Genomic DNA, 25,025 nt, shown 5'->3' with positions numbered 1-25,025 from the left:
ACGCACATGTTTGCTTCTCTGCTAAGCCTGCCATATGTTCGTACTATGTGTTTTTCTACATTAACTAGGTTAATCACTTCATGATAGCCTTGAAATGACTAAAGATAGCCTGAGATGTTGCATAATGCATGTACACAGTGCACTAAGTTATTTGCCTTGCAGAAAAATATAACACTTCATTGTGCTGTGTTGGAGAGGTGTGATTTGGATAGTTCCCTCCCAGTCCACTAACTTGGAGAGAGTGACTCAATGGAAATAGCTGGGTTTATCAACAGTTATAAAAAATAAGTACATTATCCTAATAAAAAATGCTAGCAATAAAGAAATCTATTGTTAAATGTAATCAGCATCTTGTATATTACTAAAATAGTCAGCCTGAATTTACCATTTTTGTGCTGCTTAAGCTCAAACTTTGCATGTTTTATATTTATTCATCCAACTTGGCTTATTTTATGCTCCTCTTTATTTATTATAGGTATTTTATATAGAACCATAAATGTACGTAGCACATTACATAGCATTAATTTGCTTCATTTCCTGCTCTCAATGACCTTACAATCTAACGTTCCAATCATATGCATATATACAGAGCATCCGGAAAGTATTTACAGCGCTTCACATTTTCCACACTTTGTTATGTATACGGCCTTATTCCAAAATGGATTAAATGTAATTATTTTCCTCAAAATTCAACAAGCAATACCCACATAATGACAACGTGAAAGAAGGTTGTTTGAAATCTTTGCAAAATTGTTAAAAATAAAAAACAAAAAAGTCCCATGTACATAAATATTCACAGCCTTTGTCATGACACTCTCAAAATTGAGCTCAGGTGCATCCTCTTTCCACTGATCATCCTTGAGATGTTTTTACAACTTGATTGGAGTCCACCTGTGGTAAATTCAGTTGATTGGACATGTTTTGGAAAGGCACAAACCTGCCTATATAAGGTCCTACAGTTTACAGTGCATGTTGGAGCACAAAGCAAGCCATGAAGTCCAATGAGTTGTCTGTAGACCTCCGAGACTGGATTGTATCGAGGCACAGATCTGGGGAAGGGTACAAGAAAATATTTGCAGCATTGAAGGTTCCAATGAGCACAGTGGCCTCCATCATCTGTAAATGGAAAAAGTTTGGAACCAGGACTCTTCCTAGAGCGGACTGCCTGGCCAAACTGAGGGATCAGGGGAGAAGGGCCTTAGTTAGGGAGGTGACCAAGAACCAGATGGTCACTCTGACAGAGCTCCAGCATTTCTCTGTGGAGAAAGGAGAAACTTCCAGAAGAACAGCCATCTATGCAGCATTCCACCAATCAGGCCTGTATGGTAGAGTGGCCATCTGGAAGTCCCTCCTTAGTAAAAGGCACATGACAACCCATCTGGAGTTTGCCAAAAGGCACCTGAAGGACTCTCAGACCAAGAGAGTTCTCTGGTCTGATAAAACAAAGATAGAACTCTTTGGCCTGAATGGCAAGCCTCATGTCTGGAGGAAACCAGGCACCACTCATCACCTGGCCAATACCATCCTTACAGTGAAGCATGGTGGTGGCAGCATCATTCTGTGGGGGTGCTTTTTAGTGGTAGGAACTGGGAGACTAGTTGGGATTGAGGGAAAGATGAATGCAGCAATGTACAGAGACTTCCTTGATGAAAACCTGCTCCAGAGCGATCTGGACCTCAGATGGGGACAAAGGTTCAACTTCCAACAAGACAATGACCCTAAGCAAGATAACAAAGAAGTGGCTACAGGGCAACTCCTGTGAATGTCTTTGAGTGGCCCAGCCAGAGCCCAAACTTTAACCCGATTGAACATCTCTGGAGAGATCTGAAAATGTCCGTGCACCGACGCTCCCCATCCAACCTAATGGAGCTTGAGAGGTCCTGTTAAGAATGGGAGAAACTGCTCAAAAATAGGTGTGCCAAGCTTGTAGCATCATACTCAAAAAGACTTGAGGCTGTAATTGGTGCCAAAGGTGCTTCAACAAAGTATTGAGCAAAGGCAGTGAATTCTTATGTACGTGTGATAGTTTATTTTTTTTATATATTTGCAAAGATTTCAAACTAACTTCTTTCACAGTGTCATTATAGGGTATTTGTAGAATTATGAGGAAAATAATGAATTTAATCTATTTTGGAATAAGGCTGTTCTCTCTTTTAACCACTTCCTGACTGACAGTGTCAAAATAATTTAAAAAAAATTGTTTTAAAGCTCCCCCTATGCTCGTGTGCAAAGGCGGACGCACGCATTGTTCCTACATGCACGCAAACAACGCTCATCCCACACATGTGAGGTATCACTGCTAATGTCAGATCATGGACAGTAATTCTAGCACCAGACCTCCTGTGTAACTCTAAAGTGGTAACTTGTAAACGCTTTTAAAGCGTTGCCTATGGATAGTAAAATTTACGTAGTCGTACAGGCATGCGCAGTTTTAAAGCGTGACATGTTTGGTATCTACGCGGCGTAACATCATCTTTTACGTTTACCAAACGATTGGGTATTATATGGTGGGTTTTTTTGTGCATTAAATTTATTTTTTAAAATTTTATTTTTTTTCCCCCAAAAAATTGCATTTTGAATAACCGCTGCACAAATGCCGCGTGACATAAAAAAATTGCAATACCCACCAATTTATTCTCTAGGTCCTCTGTCTTAAAAAAATATAAATAAATAAACTGTGTGTGTGTGTGTGTGTATATGTATGTATGTGTATATATATATATATGTGTATGTGTATATGTGTGTGTGTATGTGTGTGTATATATATATATATATATATATATATATATATATATATATATATATACACACAGTATCGCACAAAAGTGAGTACACCCCTCATATTTTATTATATCTTTTCATGTGACAACACTGAAGAAATTACACTTTGCTACAATGTAAAGTAGTGAGTGTACAGCCCTCAAAATAACTCTACATACAGCCATTAATGTCTAAACCACTGGAAGCAAAAGTGGGTACACTCCTAAGTGACATTGTCCAAATTGGGCCCACTTAGCTATTTTCCCTCGCTAGTGTCATGTGACTCATTAGAAGGTCTCAGGGGTGAATGAGGAGCAGGTGTGTTAAATTTTGGTGTTTATTACTCTCTCTCTCTCTTTCATACTGGTCACTGAAAGTTCAACATGGCACCTTATGCCAAAGAACTCTCTGAGGATCTGAAAAAAAGAATTGTTGCTCTACATAAAGATGGCCTAGGCTATAAGAAGATTGCCAAGACCCTGAAACTGAGCTGCAGCATGGTGGCCAAGACCATACAGTGGTTTAACAGGACAGGTTCCACTAAGAACAGTCCTCGCCGTGGTCAATCAAAGAAGTTGCATGCACGTGCTCAGCGTCATATCCAGAGGTTGTCTTTGGGAAATAGAAGTATGAGTTCTGCCAGCATTGCTGCAGAGGTTGAAGGGGTGGGGGGTCAGCCTGTCAGTTCTCAGACCATATGTCACACACTGCATCAAATTGGTCTGCATGGCTGTTGTCCCAGAAGGAAGGATGATGCACAAGACAGCCCGCAAACACTTTGCTGAAGACAAGCAGACTAAGGACATGGATTACTGGAACCATGTCCTGTGGTCTGATGAGACCAAGATAAACTTATTTGGTTCAGATGGTGTCAAGCGCGTGTGGCGGCAACCAGGTGAGGAGAATAAAGACCAAGTCTGTCTTGCCTACAGTCAAGCATGGTGGTAGGAGTGTCATGGTCTGGAGCTGCATGAGTGCTGCCGGCACTGGGGAGCTACAGTTCATTGAGGGAACCATGAATGCCAACATGTACTGTGACATACTGAAGGAGTGCATGATCCCCTCCCTTCAGAGACTGGGCCGCAGGTTAGTATTCCAACATAATGACCCCAAACACACCTCCAAGATGACCACTGCCTTGCTAAAGAAGCTGAGGGTAAAAGTGATGGACTGGCCAAGCATGTCTCCAGACCTAAACCCTATTGAGCATCTGTGGGGCATCCTCAAACGGAAGGTGGAGGAGCGCAAGGTCTCTAACATCCACCAGCTCTGTGATGTCATCATGGAGGAGTGAAAGAGGACTCCAGTGGCAAACCTGTGAAGCTCTGGTGAACTCCATGCCCAAGAGGGTTAAGGCAGTGGTGGAAAATAATAGTGACCACACAAAATATTGACACTTTTGGCCAAATTTATACATTTTCACTTAGGTGTGTACTCACTTTTGTTGCCAGCAGTTTAGACATTAATGGCTGTCTGTTGAGATATTTTGAGGAGACAGCAAATTGACACTGTTAGGCCCCTTTCACATGTCCGGATCTGTATTAAGACATCCGCTTGCTCAGCAGGGATCTCTCCGTTGATCCCTGCTGAGCCGGCGGATGACAAGTCTGCAGGGACGGACCTGTCAGATCTCCGCTCTCCTCTATTGGGGGATCGGATGATTGCAAACTGCCTGTCCGTTTTCATCTGACCCACCAGATGGACAGAAAATAGGTTTTCCATCTGTCTGGATTTTGCGGAGCGGGGCGGATCGGATGTCAGCGGACATGTCACCGCTGACATCCGTCGCTCCATAGAGATGTATGGAGCGACCATTCAGATTCACTGACGGGCGGATCTGAACGTTGCACACATGTGAAAGAGCCCTTATATAAGCTGTACGCTCAATAATTTCTTCAGTGTTGTTAAATGAAAAGATAAAAGAATAAAATATTTACAAAAATGTGAGGGCTGTACTCACTTTTGTGAGATACTGTATATGTGTGTTTATATATATATATTATATATTTTAATGTTTTGGGGTTCTGAGTAATTTTCTAGCTAAAAATACAGATTTTTACATGTAAGTAAAAAGTGCCAGAAAAGACTTGGGGGTCAAGTGGTTAACTGGAGATATGTTGTCCATTTGCATTTTAGGTTGAGACTTTATGCCAAGGGTTAGCAACCTTGGCACACTATCTGTTATGGAACTAAAAGTCTTGTGTGGTGTTGCAGGCCACAAGCATGACTCCCAGAGCCAGAGGAATGGTAGGACTTGTAATGTCACCACAGCCGGGGTGCCAAGGTTCCCTACCCCTGCTTTATGTACTGCACTTCCCCTATAATGTATTGTTCCTGTAAATGTACCCTAGTCATTTTAAAGGATAAACAAATAGCTTGTACTTTGTAATGTAATTGTATTTTTCTCTCACTTTTGTAAGGGTCTATCCTCTTCAGGTGCAGTATCTGATAACTCACCTATAAATGCAGAATGTGACAATAAGGAAGGTATCTCGGTTGATGGTCACTGCGAGGCCGTCAGTGATGACTCGGACATTGTCACTTTGGATCCTCCCAAGACAGATGAAGCTGGAACTCAAGGAGAAGAAGAGGAAGAAGAAATTCCAGAGGATGCCGCTGAAATCAATGATCTTAACATGAGCTTTTCCTCAAGTAGTCAGTACACATTCAGCCAGCCAGAAACTGGTAAGATTCTGCATTAAAGGTAATTTGTGCTTTATAGAGTATTAACATAGCTGAACCTTTCACTGTACCAGTAATAGATGGGTAGCCTTGTCCCAATGTTAGTAAATCTACAGTGGATATAAAAAGTCTACACACCCCTGTTAAAATGTCAGGTTTCTGTGATGTAAAAAATGAGACAAAGATAAATAATTTCAGAACTTTTTTTCACCTTTAATGTGACATATAAACTGTACAACTCAGTTGAACACCAAACTGAAATCTTTTAGCTGGAGGGAAGTAAAAATAAAATAATATGGTTGCATAAGTGTGCACATCCTTATACTAAGACTTTGTTGAAGCACCTTTTGATTTTATTACAGCACTTAGTCTTTTTGGGTATGAGTCTATCAGCTTGGCACATCTTGATTTGGCAATATTTGCCCACTCTTTGCAAAAACACTCCAAATCTGTCAGATTGCGAGGGCATCTCCTGTGCACAGCCCTCTTCAGATCGCCCCACACATTTTCAATTGGATTCAGGTCTAGGACATTTCAAAACTTGAATCTTCTTCTGGCGAAGCCATTCCTTTGTTGTTTTAGATGTATGCTTTGGGTCGTTGTCATGCTGAAAGATGAAGTTCCTCTTCATGTTCAGCCCTCTAGCAGAAGCCTGAAGGTTTTATGCCAATATTGAATGGTATTTGGAACTGTTCATAATTCCCTATCTTGACTAAGGCCCATGTTCCAGCTGAAGAAAAACTGTCTCAAAGCATGATGCTGCCACCACCATGCTTCACTGTGGGTATGGTATTCTTTTGGTGATGTGCAGTGTTGTTTTTCCACCAAACATATATTTTGTAATTATGGCCAAAAAGTTCAACCTTGGTTTCATCAGACCATAACACATTTTCCCACATGCTTTTGGGAGACTTCAGACGTGTTTTTGCAAAATGTAGCCAGGCTTGTATGTTTCTCTTCGTAAGAAAAGGCTTCCATCTTGCCACTCTACTCCATAGCCAAGACATATGAAGAATATGGGAGATTGTTGTCACATGTACCACAAAGCCAGTACTTGCCAGATATTCCTGCAGCACCTTTAATGTTGCTGTAGGCCTCTTGGCAGCTTCCCTGACCAGTTTTCTTCTCGTCTTTTCATCAATTTTGGAGGGACGTCCAGTTCTTGGTAATATCACTGTTGTGCCATATTTTCTCCACTTGATGATGACTGTCTGTCTTCATTGTGTTCCATGGTATATCTAATGCCTTGGAAATTCTTTTGTACCCTTCTCCTGACTGATACATTTTAACAATGAGATATCTCTGATGGTTTGGAAGCTCTCTGCGGACAATGGCTTTTTCTGAAGGATGCGACTAAGAAAATGTCAAGAAAGACCTACTAGAACAGCTGAACTTTTATTTTGGGGGTTAATCAGATGCACTTTAAGTTTGAATGTGATTGCTTAATTCTGAACACAGCTACATCCCCAGTTATAAGAGGTTGTGCACACTTCAGGTGGAAAAAGTTCTAAAATGATTTATCTTTGTCTCATTTGTTACATCACAGAAACCTGACATTTTAACAGGGGTGTGTAGATATTTTATATCCACTGTAAATTACCAAATAGAACGTCAGTCACACTATGGGCAGATTTCCTAAAACTGGAAAATCTGATACAGCTGTGCATGGTAGCCAGTCGGCTTCTAACTTCAGCTTGTTCAATTAACCACTTGCAGGGACCACCCACCGTACACATTCTGGGCAGGGCGGCTGCTCTGTGCCAGATCACGTACCTAGTACATGATCTGACACTTCTGGGGCGCACCACCGGCGTTGCGCTCTTGCTGTGATCACACACAGTGAGAGCCCAGTGGTGGGCACTGCAGACTTGATGTCCGCCGGCATCCGCTGATTATTCAGTACACTGGCAGAATGGCTATCTGCCTATGTAAACAGGGCAGATTGCTGTTCTGTGAGGGAGGGAAGGCATTGATCCTGTGTTCTTGTAAAGCAGGGACACGGATCTTTGCCTTCCCTTAGTAAAAACAACTCCCCCCACAATACACAAGCACTGGCTAGGAACACATTTAACCCTTCGATTGCCCCTGATGTTAACCTCTCCCCCATCCAGTGTCAGTACAGTGACCGTGCATATTTTTTTTAGCACTGATCACTGTATTAGTGTCACTGGTCTACAAAAAGTGTCAGTGTCCAATTTTGTCTGCTGCAATATCGCAGTCCTGCTATAAGTTGCTGATTGCCGCCATTACTAATACAAATTAATAAAAATATCCCATAGTTTCTAGACACTATAACTTTTGTGCAAACCAATCAATATACGCTTATTTGGGATTTTTTGTAGCAGAATACATGTTGGCCTAAATTTTATGAAGAAATTAGATTTTTTTTTTTCAATTTTATTTTTATTGGATATGTTTTATAGCAGAAAGTGAAAAATATTGTTTTATTTTTTTTCAAAATTGTTTTTTTTTTTTTTTTGTTTATAGCGCAAAAAATAAATACCGCAGAGGTGATCAAATGCCACCAAAAGAGAGCTTTATTTTTGGGGAAAAAAAAGACATACATTTTATTTGGATACCGCATCACGTGACCATGCAATTGTCAGTTAAAGTAACGCAGTGCCGTATCACAAAAAAATGGCCTGGTCATGAAGGGTAAATCTTCCAGAGGGCAAGTGGTTTAAGCTTTGACAAAAAAAAAAATTGAATCTGATTGGTTTCTATGCAGATTTTGCACTCTCCAATTTTAGTAAATCAACCCCCATGTTATTGATAACCCAACTGAGGTTTCCCTTCAAAGTACATAAACCATCGCAGGGTGCAGCCAAACAATAAATGATGAATATCCTACAGTTGATTTATGGTGCTAGAGGAGCTTTTTTAGGATCTAATCAGCCTGGTTTCCCCACAGCATTTAGCTGCAGAGAGAACCACTAATCTCTGCATGGATGCTGGGGTCACTGCAGCAATCACCCTGTCTGCTAAGCCTGAAATAGAGCTAGGCAGTCATAAAAGGAGCATCCTATTTAACAGGGGACATGTCAGACTGCTTTAGAGTGACTGCTACTTCCACACACAGAGCAGCAGTCCTCTCTACAGCTGATTTCTGATTTGCAAATCTTAAACTAGGGAATAAAAAAAATAAATAAATCTGAAGCAAAAAAAAAAAGATCCTTACACTAAAGTAAATTTCAGACCAAAGCAGATTCTTTATTCCATAGTAGGATGCATTAGGTCATTTTGTTTCACTCTGCTCATTAACGGTCTAACGTTCTTCCTTCCTTCCTTTTTCTTTCTTCCAAATTATGTTTTGTGTTCTTTACAAATGGTGTCCGGTGGAGCAGTGAGTAAGAGGCCTATTATGTGAGGGCATGGCTTGGTGAACAAAAGCATGTTATTTGCTAAAGAATATTCTAATAGTATGAAACTCATGTAAAATGCTGAAAAACTGCTAACACAAAATTGTAACAAGTAAAGTTATCTTTTTAATCGCTGGTGCATGTTAACAAGGAACTTGTTTAAAACATCTTGTGATATGTTCAAGTGCAGCTTCTACACAGCAGCCTTGTTTGCTCAATTGGTATTTAATATAATGTGGCCTGTCAACCTAAAGGTAATCAGTAAATAAGATGTGGACAGGACATGAAAGTAGACTGTGTGTGTTTGCCTGGTACAGAGAGGAGACTGGAATGCATGACATTGGATATTCAAACTTGATGCCCAGGTTTACTTTCACTTTAAATAGTTCATTTGAGCCAAGCTGGCCCAAACAAACTATTTCCTTCACTAACGTGCACCCACTGGGCCCGTTGTATAAACTGTCGAAGAGGCGGGCCGATGACATCACAGTCTCTGACGAAGGTCTTGTCACACACCCGGAGCACAGTGCTGTATACTGTATGTAGTTGGGGCTACATACAGTCGGTGCATATGTTAATGAAAATAAATTGTTTGGGCCAAATTAACCATTTAAAGTGAAAGTAAATCTGGACATCAGCTTTAACCAAAATATAGCAGCTCATGATGAGCAGTTTAAAATATATATAAATTATACTATATAACCATCTATGTTTTGTCTTTTGAATAAATACATTTGAATATTTGTGTTTATTTAACTTACCCTGCACTAATTGACTGTAATCTCTGTGGAAGCAATTCTTGCTCCCTATTCTTTGTTTTTTCAGCCTATATTTTATATCAGGGCTTAAAATTTCAAGTCCTGAGCAACTCGCCAGGCCTTAAGTTACTCACCACCAGTTCCCCGCCCCTAAACGCCCTCATAAATTATTATATATTTCATTCAGATCATACAGGGGTATGCACATATCATACACAGGTATGCCATGATTGCAAATGCCCCCCAGCTCTCTCATCTCTCACAAATGCCCCCCCCCCAGCTCTATCATCTCTCACAAATGCCCCCCCCCAGCTCTATCATCTCTCACAAATGCCCCCCAGCTCTATCATCTCTCACAAATGCCCCCCAGCTCTATCATCTCTCACAAATGCCCCCCAGCTCTATCGTCTCTCACAAATGCCCCCCAGCTCTATCATCTCTCACAAATGCCCCCCCAGCTCTCTCTCAAATCCCCCCCCTCCCCAGCTCTCGCAAATGGCCCCCATCCCTCAAAAATACCCCTCAGCTATCTCACCTCTCTCAAATGCTTCCCCCAGCTCTCACAAATGCCCCCAGCTCTCTCACCTTCCACAAATGCCCCTCAAGTCTCAGAAATGCCCACAGCTCTTTCAATTCTCACAAATGCGGTTATATTGGCTGTTATTAACTTGGAGAATGCAAATGCCAGTCTATATGGACAGTCTTTCAGTTATTTTACTCCACATGCTGCATAGTGTACCAGGCTGGTATTTTATAAGGGTAAATGCATATGGTCACAAGAGGGCTGTACAATGTACATTTGAGCATAGTTATTTGCCTGGGAATCACAAGTGCAGTGCACAACCTGCTGCCAACAGCCTGTCAAAATCAATGACAGGATGAAATAGTCACATTTTTGTAACTATTTTATTTTATCAGACAACACTGAATAAATGACACTTTGCTACAATGTAAAGTAGTGAGTGTACAGCTTGTATAACAGTGTAAATTTGCTGTCCCCTCAAAAAACTCAACACACAGCCATTAATGTCTAAACCTCTGCCAAGAAAAGTGAGTGCACCCCTAAGTGAAAATGTCCAAATTGGGTCCAAAGTGTCAATATTTTGTGTGGCCACCATTATTTTCCAGCACTGCCTTAACCCTCTTGGGCATGGAGTTTACCAGAGCTTCACAGGTTGTCCTCTTCCACTCCTCCATGATGACATCACGGAGCTGGGGGATGTTGGAGACCTTGCGCTCCTCCACCTTCCGTTTAAGGATGCCCCACAGATGCTCAATAGGGTTTAGGCCTGGAGACATGCTTGGCCAGTCCATCACCTTTACCCTCAGCTTCTTTAGCAAGTCTTGGAGGTATGTTTGGGGTCGTTATGTTGGAATACTGTCCTGCGGCCCAGTCTCCGAAGGGAGGGGGATCATGCTCTGCTTCAATTTTTCACAGTACATGTTGGCATTCATGGTTTCCTCAATGAACTGTAGCTCCCCAGTGCTGGCAGCACTCATGCAGCCCCAGACCATGACACTCCCACCACCATGCTTGACTGTAGGCAAGACACACTTGTCTTTTTACTCCTCACCTGATTGCCGCCACACACGCTTGACACCATCTGAACCAAATAAGTTCATCTTGGTCTCATCAGACCACAGGACATGGTTCTAGTAATCCATGTCCTTAGTCTGCTTGTCTTCAGCCATGCAGACCAATTTAATGCAGTGTGCGGCGTATGCAGTTCTGGCTGCAGAAAAAGGGGAGACATGATTGAAACCATTGCATCAAGTGGATGAATAAGGTTCAGGAGGTCAGTATTTCAATATAAAAAACAAAATCAAGAACACGGGACACGACCTCAAACTAACTGGAGGAAAGTTCAAAACCAATCTTAGAAAGTATTATTTTACTGAAAGGATAGTTGGTGCTTATAATAAACTTCCAACAGAGGTAGTGAGACAATCAACAGTAAATGACTTCAAACATGCTTGGGACAAACATAGATCTATACTCGGACAAAAAAAGTTAACGAAAAAAAAATATGGGTGATGGACTACTTTGGTCTTTTTCTGCCATTTCTTTTCTATGTTTCTATGATATGTTGTATTAATACTGTTATAACTGAACAGACACAGAATACCAAGAGAATTTAAACATCAACAGGGTGAGGGTCTTGCTGTTAATAGTGAGAAATCAATCTTGATATTACTACTAATAGTATTAATATTTAGAATATTTGGTTGCTTACTAAAAATGTATAAGATGTGCACTATAATGGGGGATATGTATTGGAACCTTACATGTTATACGAGTTTACTGGATCATACAGGGCCGTCTTTAACGCAGGGCAAAAGGGGCAGCTGCCCTGGGCCCTGTCATTGCTGTGGGGCCCAAAGCAGCTGCCACTTAAGCCCTGCGCTGCCCGCAGTTTTTGCGGAGTAGCGGGGGGAGCCGATCCCCCCTGCTCTCCCAAGCGGCTACATTCATTATACAGGAGAGCGGGACAGCTGCGGGCTTCATGTGTTTGAGCCCGCTCGTCCCGCTTCTCCCTCTGTCAGGAGCTGCGGACCCTAGTCAATGACAGAGCGAGAGCGGCGCTCTGTGTTCCTCCCGCCCCCACCCCCGCCTGGCAGACCTGTGTAGCACACAGCCGAGTGAAGTTTTCTGGCTGTGTGCTGGGTCTGATAGGCTGGGACTGTGTTCCGCCGTGTGATCAGGTAAGAAAGAACAAGGTGAAGAGAAGGGGAAGAGGATTCATTTGTTCAGACTGCAGAGAATTGCTGGTACAGAGGTGGACATGGGGGGTACAGAAGTGAGAAGACATGGTAGGTACAGAGGTGGACATGGGGGGGGGTACAGAGGTGGACATGGGGGGTACAGAGGTGGACATGGGGGGTACAGAAGTGAGAAGACATGGTAGGTACAGAGGTGGACATGGGGGGGGGGTACAGAGGTGGACATGAGGGGGGGTACAGAGGTGGACATGGGGGGTACAGAAGTGAGAAGACATGGTAGGTACAGAGGTGGACATGGGGGGGGGGGGGTACAGAGGTGGACATGGGGGGGGGTACAGAGGTGGACATGGGGGGGGGGGGGTACAGAAGTGAGAAGACATGGTAGGTACAGAGGTGGACATAGGGGGGGGGGGTACAGAGGTGGACATGGGGGGTACAGAGATGGACATGGGGGGGTACAGGGGTGGACATGGGGGGTACAGAGGTGGACATGGGGGGGTACAGAGATGGACATGGGGGTACAGAGATGGACATGGGGGGTACAGAGATGGACATGGGGGGGTACAGGGGTGGACATGGGGGGGTGCAGAGGTGGACATGGACATGGGGGGTAGAGAGGTGGACATGGGGGGTACAGAGGTGGACATGGGGAGGGTACAGAGGTGGACATGGGGGGTACAGAGATGGACATGGGGGGTACAGAGGTGGACATGGGGGGTACAGAGATGGACATGGGGGGTACAGAGGTGGACATGGGGGGTACAGAGGTGGACATGGGGGGTACAGGGGTGGACATGGGGGGGTACAGGGATGGACATGGGGGGTACAGAGGTGGACATGGGGGGTACAGAGGTGGACATGGGGGGTACAGAGGTGGAAGGGGTACAGAGATGGACATGGGGGGTACAGAGATGGACATGGGGGGTACAGAGATGGACATGGGGGGTACAGAGGTGGACATGGGGGGTACAGAAGTGAGAAGACATGGTAGGTACAGAGGTGGACATGGGGGGGGGTACAGAGGTGGACATGGGGGGGGTACAGAGGTGGACATGGGGGGGGTACAGAGATGGACATGGGGGGTACAGAGATGGACATGGGGGGTACAGAGATGGACATGGGGGTATGGAGGTGAACAGAGGCGGTGGGGGGGTACAGAGGTGAACATGGATGGGGGGTACTACAGAGGTGGATAGGGGGTACAAAGGTGGACATGGGGGGGGGGTACAGAGGTGGACGGAAAGATAAAGAAGTGAACGTGGATGGGGGTACAGAGCTGAACACAGAGGTGGATGGGGGGTACAAAGGTGGATGGAAAGATATAGAGGTGGACATGGGGGGGGGGGTACAGAGGTGGATGGGGGATACAGAAGTGAGCTGTGGATGGGGGGGGGGGAGAGGTAGACAGGGGGTACAGAGGTGAGCTGTGGATAGAGGGGTACAGAGGTGAGCTGTGGATAGAGGGGTACAGAGGTGAGCTGTGTATGGGGGGGGGGGGGCAGAGATAGACAGGGAATACAGAAGTGAGCTGTGGATGAGGAAGCAGAGGTAAGCAAAGTGATGTGCAGAGGTGACCAATAGATAGTTACTTTGCGGGAGGGAGGAGGATATGCAAGTACTGCCCCTTGTTCTGATTTTTTTCTGTGCCCTGTATGATACAAACACCTCAAAGTACACCCCCCAATCCCCGTGTGTCATCCTGGACTCCTATCTCCCCCCTTCCCCCATTATCTTGAACTCCCCCCTCTCCCCCCCCAATCATCCTGGACTCCCATATCTCCCCCCCACCCATCATCCTGGACTTCTCTATCTCTTCCCCCATCATTATTATTATTATACAGGATTTATATAGCGCCAACAGTTTGTGCAGCGCTTTACAACATGAGGGCAGACAGTACAAGTAGAATACAATGCAATACATACGTTTATGTGTTTGTTTTGTTTTTTCGAATGTTGGGGCGGAGAGACAATTTGCATGGGGGGCCCAAGAATTTTTTTTGCCCAGGGCCCAATCAATAGTAAAGACGGCCCTGGGATCATATCCTCATAACCCTTGGTGAAATTAATTTGATTGGTGGAGAGTTAAGCTGGCTATACACGTACGGCTGAATTTCATTATATGTGTACCCCTCTCTGTTCAACAGAAGCCAGTCATTAGACCAGTCCTGCCAATGGCTGCAGCACAGATCTGTGTATTCTGACAGGGGGAGTCCCCTCTGTCAGAATACATTAACGCAGCAGAAGAGATCCCTGCAACCACATCATTTGCATGGATGAAGGAATATGTGAGCTTATCCTTCAACCCGCTATTTTTATCCTGTAGTTGGCTCTTCAGACTGAATCATTTTATCTCTTCAGATGAAGCATTTGTTTACACAAACCAGCAGTAGTCCATACACCATCATTCCTAACTGAAGCTGGGTATACACCAAACCTGACTAAAGCTGGGGTAGACCAGTTCATGCCCACTAACCATCACACTAATGTCGCATGAGTTGTAGCTATAGTAACTTTTAGCAGGGGTTCCCTGAGAGTGGAAAGTTATTTCAAGGGTTTCTGCATGTTGAAAAGTTGAGAAAGGCTGCTTTTAAAGAGTTAATAAAGTGAGTGTTCTATTGTTCAAAATACAGTAAAAATCCATTCAGCTTTACAAGTTAACCTGTGTTAAAGTGCAAGTATAATCTGATTAGTGTCATGCCAAGTAACACCCCTTACATCACCCCTGTGTTTGGTGTGAACACATTTTTCTGACTTGACTACGGGTTGTATAATTGGTGATAGTAATGTCTCTCTCTTCCCAGTGTATCCCTCCCAGCACAGTGCAGATGAGTCCAGCAACGATGAAGCAAGTGACGATTCTGGACCCATCCTGCGACGGCGACGTTCTAAAAGATCGACTGCATCTGTATCAGAGTCTGAAAACAAGCCCACCCCTGACCATACAGTCCTTCCTGAGCCCAGAACACCAGAAAAAACAGGGAACAACCTGAACAAGTGTGTTATTCTTGCTTTGGTCATTGCTATAAGCATGGGCTTTGGACATTTCTACGGTAAGTATTTTTCCTTGTTTATGTTTTGTAGCCTAAACTGGAACTTCAGCTTTTGCCATCCCTTACCTGAAACCCCTTTTGAATCTACTTTTTTTCCCCCAAAAATGCCCTATACATACCTTTTTATTTCCTGCAGTCTTTGGGACAGGGTGGTGACATCAAGGGTTCTTCCTTGGCATCACTGGTGGGCAGTCCTTCTTTCTGGACTGAGTGACACGTGTGTGTGTATGTATGTGTATATATATATATATATATATATATATATATATATATATATATATATATATATATATATATATATATATATATATATATATATATATATATATATATATATATATATATATATATATGAGCAATGGACAGTCCAGTTGGTACTGTATGCTCAGGCTTCATTGTGTGTCCATGATATCTTGGGCTCACAATAAATAGATTGAATGATGCAGGCCATATAGCATGAAGCAGGAAGCAAGGGGCAGTTGTGGAGCATGAAGAGGGTGAGTAGCGTTTCTCCACATAGGAGGGCCTATAATAAAAAAAATGCTGGATATATACTTTAAGATTTGCACAGGATGTGCTCTGTCTTTTAGTTATCCTTTGTCCTGGGAAGGATGGGCTACCATTATTTACCACCACCTAAAAAATTCTAGTTGTCTAGCTCTTTCCTGCTCCTCCATTACTTTCTGAGGTACTGCTAAAGAACAAAACACACTGAATCTGCCGACTTATTCCAGATCAGAACACGAGGACATATGGAACAATTTGAAGGCTGACCTATACCTACAGGCATCACATAGTTACATAGTTACATAGTAGGCGAGGTTGAAAAAAAGACACAAGTCCATCAAGTCCAACCTATGTGTGATTATGTGTCAGTATTACATTGTATATCCCTGTATGTTGCGGTCATTCAGGGGCTTATCTAATAGTTTCTTGAAGCTATCGATGCTCCCCGCTGAGACCACCGCCTGTGAAAGGGAATTCCACATCCTTGCCGCTCTTACAGTAAAGAACCCTCTACGTAGTTTAGGGTTAAACCTCTTTTCTTCTAATTTTAATGAGTGGCCACGAGTCTTGTTAAACTCTCTTCTGCGAAAAAGTTTTATTCCTATTGTGGGGTCACCAGTACGGTATTTGTATATTGAAATCATATCCCCTCTCAAGCGTCTCTTCTCCAGAGAGAATAAGTTCAGTGCTCGCAACCTTTCCTCATAACTAAGATCCTCCAGACCCTTTATTGGCTATTAGTCACAAGACTCTGCACTTCAGCATTTGTTACCTTATGCCCCGTACACACGGTCGGATTTTCCGATGGAAAATGTGTGATAGGACCTTGTTGTTGGAAATTCCGACCGTGTGTAGGCTCCATCACACATTTTCCGTCGGATTTTCCGACACACAAAGTTGGAGAGCAGGCTATAAAATTTTCCGACAACAAAATCTGTTGTCGGAATTTCCGATTGTGTGTACACAAATCCGACGCACAAAATGCCACGCATGCTCAGAATAAATAAAGAGATGAAAGCTATTGGCTACTGCCCCATTTATAGTCCCGACATACGTGTTTTTTGTCACCGCATTCAGAACGATCGGATTTTCCGACAACTTTGTGTGACCGTGTGTTTGCAAGACAAGTTTGAGCCAACATCCATCGGAAAAAATCCTAGGATTTTGTTGTCGGAATGTCCGATCGTGTGTACGGGGCATTAGACATATTTTAAGCCATGTCAGGTTCACTTTGAAGCCAAAGAACTAGAATAAGTAGGTTAGCAGCCGTGGTGGTCTCCATGTTTCTTTCATGACAGGTGCTATTTAGTATTTGGATTCAATGTATTTTTTTAAAGTGTTCTCGTTTAGGCCTCATACACACTGGGTGTTTTTAATGCTGCTTCTAGGGATGTCTGTTTTTTTCTTTCTGCCTCTAACACCCCTGCATGTTAGCCTGTTTCCATGCACACACAGGCGTTTAGAGGCATAAAAAAAACCTCCACTGCCAGCGCGTCCAGGAGCAGCAGTGTTTTGGCAGAAAATTCTTGACACCTTTAACTAGCGTTAATGTGTGTTTAAATATTCTGGCCAATGAAGTGAATGAATGCACCTAAACGGCAAGCGTTTTTCCTGCTAAAACACCGCTGCCAGGAAGAAGGGTGTCTACCAGAGCTGGGCAAATGCCCTGTGTGCATGAGGCCTTAGTCTTAAATTGCATGAGAAATGTTTTATTCTTTTTTTCGTTTAAAGGTACTGTTGAAATACTGGAACGTCAAAAATTTGTGGAAAAAATCTGTGAAAATGATCTAAATGACATAAAGGACGACCTGGTTCAGTGTCAAAAGGACCAAGAATCCAAAATAGAACAGAAAGTGAGTCCAAATAGTTATAAAGTACATTCATTAACCTTGTGTGCATTTTTTGGATTGAAAACTTCTGCGTTGTGCTTTGTGCATGGAGGTTGAATTGGGGGGGGGACATGGCTTAGTTCACTGACATAGCGTAAAGAAAAGGACAACTCAAAAGGACTGAGTAGAAAAAGACGCTAAAAAGTCATGATGGAGCTTGCACAATGCCAGTGATTACTAAGCCAAGTATCAGCATGGTAATAAGGCAGCACACTATAGTTATTGTTGTTGGGTAAAATTTTCATGACGTTACTTATTAGAAATTTGTATGGACTGCCAAAAGCTCCATCTGCACCCTTTATAAAGAGAACACATATAAAGTGCTCTCCTTTTGGTATATGACCCCCAAAGCTATATACCCTCTGGCCTTTGAATGCTGCTGGCAATGTCACAGTGATCGCGGTACCTTGCTCCATGTTTACTGCCAATGTCCACTCTTGCAACCTTACTGGAGGTCAGTACAGGATCTTCTACAACGACTGTTTGCTATGGACTTCCCTTTTTGCCCTAAGGTCTTCCTATTGGGGATTCTTCGAGCTAGGTTGCCCAGGTTAACTAAGAAGCTATCATGTCATATTCTTACAACTGCTAGATGTCTGATAGCCCTTCAATGGAAGAGGCAGACTCCGCCGACTTCCATTCAGCTGTATGCCAGGATCAAGGATGTGAAAATTATGGAGTCCCTTACAGCTCGCCTTACCAACATGGTTGAGTGGCACAACGCAGTCTGGGAGCCTTGGCATCTGTGAGAAGATACCCCTTGAAGCTGTAATAGCTCCACATGTTTGTGACACAGGCATGCGCTAGTACAGGAGTGATGAATGCAAACCTTATCTCACTTACTTAATCTTTCTTTTCTTGTTTCCTTTATTGTAATTAATGGCAGTTGTTTAAGGACTTTGTGTAAGGTTCTGGGTCCTAATTATATACCTTGTTCAGTTTGGACTGACCTCTCATGGGCTTGGGTTCAGCTGCTCATGTTTGTAATGCTAGACTTTTTCTCTTGAATTCTTGGTTAACTGTTATTATTACGTTCAAAGCAGTCCTGCTCCTTTTAGCGCTTTCCTTTGAACCACTGATTCTCTTGTATACTGGTCTGTTGTAGACTTTATGTGATGTCCTTTGATTATTTTTTCTTTATTTTGTAAAATGAAAAACCTAATAAAAATTTAAAAAAAAATAAAAGAATTGGTGTGGACTAACAGAAGCTTATCCCAACTTCCGATTTAAAAATGTGATTTCTATAGAGCCCTGTCGGATTCCAGGCTTTTTTTTTTCTAGTGTAGTTTAGGCAATAACTGCTAAAGTTGCATTGCTCTACTATTAGAAACATCCACTTGGTATCAACTCCAAGTACAGTATGTGTCAGATATTGTACTGACTCATATTTTCCATTTGGTAAAGGGGTTTCCTCTTCAGACTACAGTAGCATAAGAAGCTGAATAATTTTAGGTGTTGTCTAATAGGGTGACATTTTTGTGTTTCTAGGAATTAAATCAGTCTGTGGAACTAAGGGGTTAATCCTGCACATTGTGTAAAAATAAATGTAAAAGGCTGTTTGATCCTGTCTTCTCTGCTCCTCCCCTCCTTCCACTGTCCCCTAATCATCTCCTCAACAGAGATCCCTTGGAGTCACTCTGCACATGCTCAGTTTGGTGTGTATTGCTAGAGAGTTTTTCTCTTGGGAGGGTGCATGTGATTGGCAAAAGAGCCAATCAGCACTGTCCAGACAGAGGAACAGGGGTCTTGCAGCCTCATAGGACAGTCAGAGTAGAATGAAAACTCCTCCTACAATCTTTAACAAGGCACTGATAGACGTCACAAGACTGCTGTATACTGATGATGAGAAAAGGTATCTAGCCATTCATATTTACTACAATAATTGCATTTTCATATTCTGTGTACTGTGGGAGAGAAGATATAGTGAATGCAGGCTCCTGGGTTTAGTAATACTTTAAATCAAAAAAGCACATTACTCCTAGATGCTGCATACGAATTCCAACTGTTCTTTTAAAATGTAAGTCATCAAGGATTCATTAATAATGCATATATATATGTATAGACTTTTTTATTGCGTGTATGCCTAAGCATTTGTAACAGGACTAAAATGTATTTAAAGAAGACCTTCCGCCCTGCCCTCCCTTGGTCCTTTTTATAGATAATGTCACGAAGATGACCTAAAACATAACCAAGTACAGTTACCCACCTCCATGCTGTCTTGCTTTCTTTTTTTGGTCCTCTTGATGGTGCATCTGTGTTCTTTCTTCACTCCTGTGCTGGCGTTTTTAAATTCTTTTCTGAGGTCTCCTTGCAGTATAGTCCTTTTGCAGAATATTTATCGCATTGGTTTGGAAGAGAGACGCATGCAAGCATGCAAGATTATAATAGCAAGATATATTTTTAATGTATTTTTCAGGAGATTGTGGAGCATCTTACAGAAGATTTAGAAGGGAGACAAGATTTGGTACGATCTCTGGAGGACTAATGGATGAAATTGCTAAAGAAAATCAGAAGCTCAAGCAAAAACACACAGAGTTAAAGGTATTATGTCTGCAATTTTTCTTGTAATTTCTAGTTTATATCCTGTATACATGGCATACCTGCACTGCTTTAATAAAATCAGAGTTCATGTAATGTTTGGGCCTTAAAGTGTAACTAAAAGCAAATTATTATTTCTTTTTATTTTGGATAGAGTAAGGGAGGGTGATAAACCCCTGTGAGAATTTTTTTTTTTTTTTGCCAATCTTTCCCATTGGGGGATTTTCTTCACTTCCTGTCCTATAGCCAAAACAGGAAGTGAGAAAAAATCCCTCCAAAGTGAGGAAATCCCTGGTTGTCACCAGAACTAGTGTCGCCATTGGAATTTCTCCTCTATTCCTGTTCTCGTGACAATCCAAAATTTGGGATTTTCTTTCACTTGCAATGATAACTGTATACAGGAAAAATAGAGAGGGTGAATCTCCCTGACGGGAGCACAGACCGCAATAAAAACTAGCAGGAGTTCCAATCCCTCTTTACTCTGTCCAAAACAAAACAAAAAAAAAGACTTGCCTTTAGTAATAATTTAACTAGAAAAGAAATCCTAAAAAAAGAAATTTTGTAGGGTTTTACCTGTAAAACAAATTATTATCTTTTACTGAATGTTATCTGAAATACAGGTAGAATACATATAGTGCTCACTACCTCGAACATTTTGTTACATATTATATTGAAACAATTTTTTTGTTTTAAGATATCCTCTACAGCCGTTTCCCCAGCTTTGGTATTTATATTGTGTTACTTCTTAGGGCCCCCTTCACACCTGTGTGGTCTGATGCCCTGTATTATTGCACATCGTGTTATACATTATTGAACTGAAACTCGCACCTGCATAATTTTTTGCCAATGCAGCTCATCAAAGCACAGTATGTGGTGAGGTGTTGCATTGAAGGTGGGTTGGTGTGTTGTTTAAAGCTGAACTCTGGAAAACCTGAAAATTTTGTACTGCAGTGGGTGCAAGGGTTCATTGCTCATTTAGTCTAGGGGATGGTATTAAGGAAATATATTTACCCAGTCCTCCCACGATAGACAGCACTTCTACTTACCCGGTCCCATGATGGACGGCACTTCTCTATGCTCCGGCGGTGGAATGTGCCTTGGAGTCCTCATGCTATGGATCCTGCATGTGTCCTGATGATGCCAGGACCTTAGACTGCCTGAATATAGGGGAGAAGAGGCTGCCAAGACCGGTCTAGGAGGAGGCTATAGAAGGTAGGATTGGGTTAGTAAAGCTACTTTTCCATGCCCCCAGATCTAAATGAGCAGTTAACCCTTGCAGAGCAAATGCAACTCCACTGCATGAGAGGATTCTCAAGTTTCTTGGAGCTCAGCTTTAAAGGAGAAGTATGGCCAAAGCTCTTTTGATCATACTTCTCCTGTGGGCCACAGGAGTGCACTTAGTTCTGCATTCCTGTGACCCAGTTTCAGCCAGCAGTCGGCTGACAACACAGAACCAGTCCAGGCTCTGCAGGTATCCTGACAATAATTCCAGGATCTGCCCAGGTGCCTGACCAGCAGCTGGCTCAGCCTTTCAGTGCGTCTCTGAGAGCCTAAGCCAGCCGTTCTTGCCCCTGCACAGCCCTGCGCCCCAGTGAGTGCTGTGGAGGAGCACAGAGCCGGTGATTGACAGTCACCACTCTGTGCTCAGAGGGCACTCGAGAACTGAGCAATCGGCAACCTTTGATCGCTCAGTCCTAGGTATCGATCTGGCTGGGGACAGCTGCAGCTCAGAACCTTGATGCAACCATCTAGGTCAGGGGTCTCTTAACTGGCGACCCTCCAGCTGTTGCTAAACTACAAGTCCCATGAGGCATTGCAAGGCTGACAGTTACAAGCATGATTCCTACAGACAGAGGCATGATGGGACTTGTAATTTCGCAATAGCTGGAGGGCCGCCAGTTTGAGACCCCTGATCTAGGCGAGTAAGATGATTATTATTTTTTTTTTCTTTCTTGCACTTCTCTTAAGTGCATTGGGGTGCAGTTAAAAATTAATGCTGCCACAATCGTATACGTGCATTGTGGTAATGCTTGTAAAAAAACAATGCATAGGTGTAAAGCCTGCCTGAAGGTTAAACGCTAGTTATTAACTTGGCTTTTTTTAGATCCATTAAATATACTAGATATACTGTTTTTTTTATACTGTGTGTACACAGTATATAATTCCGGCTGTCCTGTCTTCACTTACCTTGTTATCCCAAGGAGAGTAGTCAGCTGTGCTGTCCTTTATCCTTAGATTAAAAAACGATTAGCCTTTATGTTGTGGTGATGGCGGAGTAGACCAGTCTGGGTAATTGGGCAGAAGAAAACTGGGCAGGGCTGACAACATTCAGTCTACAAAAATGCCGTGTTGTCATTTCCCAATTAAATTTACTTGTTGAGTGCATTTCTAGCAGATAAGTGGGTATTTGTCTGTACTTGCAGGGTCTTTAAAGGGATCAAACACAGTGAAATATGCATGTATTTCAGAGATGTAATGCATAGGCTCCAGTGAGTAAAGATATTTACAGTGAGATATATTACAAATTGTATGCAGTAAATATAAGCACAAGTAGAGAGGCAACACTTTAAAAGGTGGGTTATTTTGTAGACTTTCCTTCTACTTTAGCACATGCTTTGGGATACTGCAAAATTATTTATGATTGTAAAAATGTGCATAAAGTTGAACAGAACCAGCAGCTGAATCGCTGAGATATATCTGATACATTAAAGTGTTGCTACTTCACTGGCAAAAAATTGTACACATTTCTGATGGGGGAAATGTTGTCTAGAGCAGGAGTCTCCGAACTACGGCCCACAGGTCAAATCTGGCCCGCTACAAGATTTTATCCAGCTTGCAGCTAGGATCAGACAGTCCAGTCCTAATGTGCACCGATTGAGGATTAAGGTCAGCAGAGGCTGCCTATGGTCTCCACTTCTGATGTAAATGGGGACATTAATGTAAGAGGGAAATCCAATAGGGCACTGATGTTAAGGGGGACACACACACACAAAACTACAGTAGACTCTAATGTAAAAGGGCCTCTGATGGGAACCCTAATGTAAGGCAGGACTCTGATGTGGGCCCTGATGTAAGGGGGGACTCTGCTTTTAAGATTTTATCCAGCTCGCAACTAGGGTGAGGGACATATCCTTAATGTGTACTGATCGAGGATTAAGTTTAGCAGAGACTGCCTATGGTCTCCACTTCTGATGGAGACCCTAATGTAAGGGGAGACCCCAATAGTGACACTGATGTAAAGGGGGGGGAGGGGGGCATTGAAGGGGACCCTGATGTAAGGTGGGACTCTTACAGTAGACTCTGATGTAAAAGGGCCTCTGATAGGACTCTGATGTGGGCCCTGATGTAAGGGGGGGCGACTTTGCTACAAGATTTATCCATCTCGCAGCTAGGGTCAGTGGCATATCCTCAATGTGCACTGATTGCGGATTAAGGTCAGCAGAGGCTGTATATGATCTCCACTTCTGATCTAATTGGGGACTCTGATGGAGACCCTAATGTATAGAGGGAACTCAATAGGGACAGTGATGTAAGGGGGGCTTTGATTGGGACTCTGATGTAAGGAGGGACTCCTATAGTAGGCTCTGATGTAAAAGGACCTCTGATGGGTACCCTGTATAGGGGGGACTCTGTTACAGGATTTTATACAGCTCTGATACAAGTGTGGGGACTCTGATGGGGGCCCTAATATAAGGGGGACCCTGATGTAAGTGGGGACTCTGATAAAGACCCAAATATAAGGGTGCCTGATGTGAGTTTTTTTTCCACTCCCCCAATTATAAGTAAAAACTACAATGTGGACCACATACTAAAAATTTTGGAGAACCCTGCTCTGGTCTAGAGCAACAAAACTGTGGGAATATCATGTAATACATTGTTGGTTTCAGAGAAATAGATTCCAGCATTAGTAAGGTGATGTGAGTACATTCTATTTGGATTAGAATACATTGAATCAGCGATGCATTGTAGTGTAACAGCCTTCACTTCAGTATTCCTTTACTCCCTGCAATTTAGACATTTATGAAGCATAGAGGTCAGATTTTTGCTTGCATCAAAGTATTTGAACTTGGCATCATTTTACACAGAGGTGAAATGTACTGCCTCTATTACGCTCAGGAGATCTCCAAATGATTTGCTTAGTTAATAATTCACTTCTTTGTCCTGTATCTAGGGGGCAGCACTGAATTATTCACAATACAGTACATGAAGAATTTATCATAGGTTCTTAAAGCAGTGGCAATAACGTTTGGATGAGCACATATATTAGGAAATCTATATTGTATACATGGGGGAAGATCGTGTATCAATGTGATATCAGTCAAAAACTATCATTCAGATGTGTTAAATTTACAGTAATTTGACTTTCCTTGTATTTAATGCGAAATTCAGCAAAATTATTTAATCTGGAATATTGATAGTATATTTAAAAAAAAAATATTTTTGTAAGTCTTTATGGACTTGTAAATTGTATAAATGAGAGGAGATAAACAAGCTTAAATTTATTATTATCAAGATTATAAAAATGAATACACCACAATTTTTTTTAAGGTTATTAATCAAAATAATAATCGGCCAACTAATTGATTATGAAAATAATCGTTAGTTGCAGCCCTAAAACCAACACACCTCTAAATTGCAACACACTATGTGCATGTGTTAATGCATCTTGTTGGGCCGGATAGATCCAAATAAAGTGCCTACTAAGCTGCACAATGCTTGCCAAAAGCTTTACAAAAACTTGCTGTACACACTGCCCTTTTT

The 25,025-nt window shown here is 42.5% G+C and overlaps 1 protein-coding gene across 1 annotated transcript in view; it reads left to right on the top strand.

Moving 5' to 3' along the window:
* The window catches only part of CCPG1 (cell cycle progression 1), an 80,873-nt gene that overhangs the window by 37,289 nt on the left and 18,559 nt on the right, over window positions 1-25,025 (top strand). Inside the window, 5 exon segments of the mRNA XM_073618759.1 lie at window positions 5,181-5,445; window positions 15,082-15,330; window positions 17,569-17,690; window positions 20,143-20,206; window positions 20,209-20,267. Of these exon segments, the coding sequence (XP_073474860.1) occupies window positions 5,181-5,445; window positions 15,082-15,330; window positions 17,569-17,690; window positions 20,143-20,206; window positions 20,209-20,267 (759 nt within the window).

Source organism: Aquarana catesbeiana, linkage group LG03 (genome assembly GCF_042186555.1).
Source record: "Aquarana catesbeiana isolate 2022-GZ linkage group LG03, ASM4218655v1, whole genome shotgun sequence".
Classification (NCBI taxonomy): Eukaryota; Metazoa; Chordata; class Amphibia; order Anura; family Ranidae; genus Aquarana; species Aquarana catesbeiana.
The sequence above is the reverse complement of the archived record's forward strand: the minus strand, read 5'-3'. Positions and strand labels throughout refer to the sequence as shown.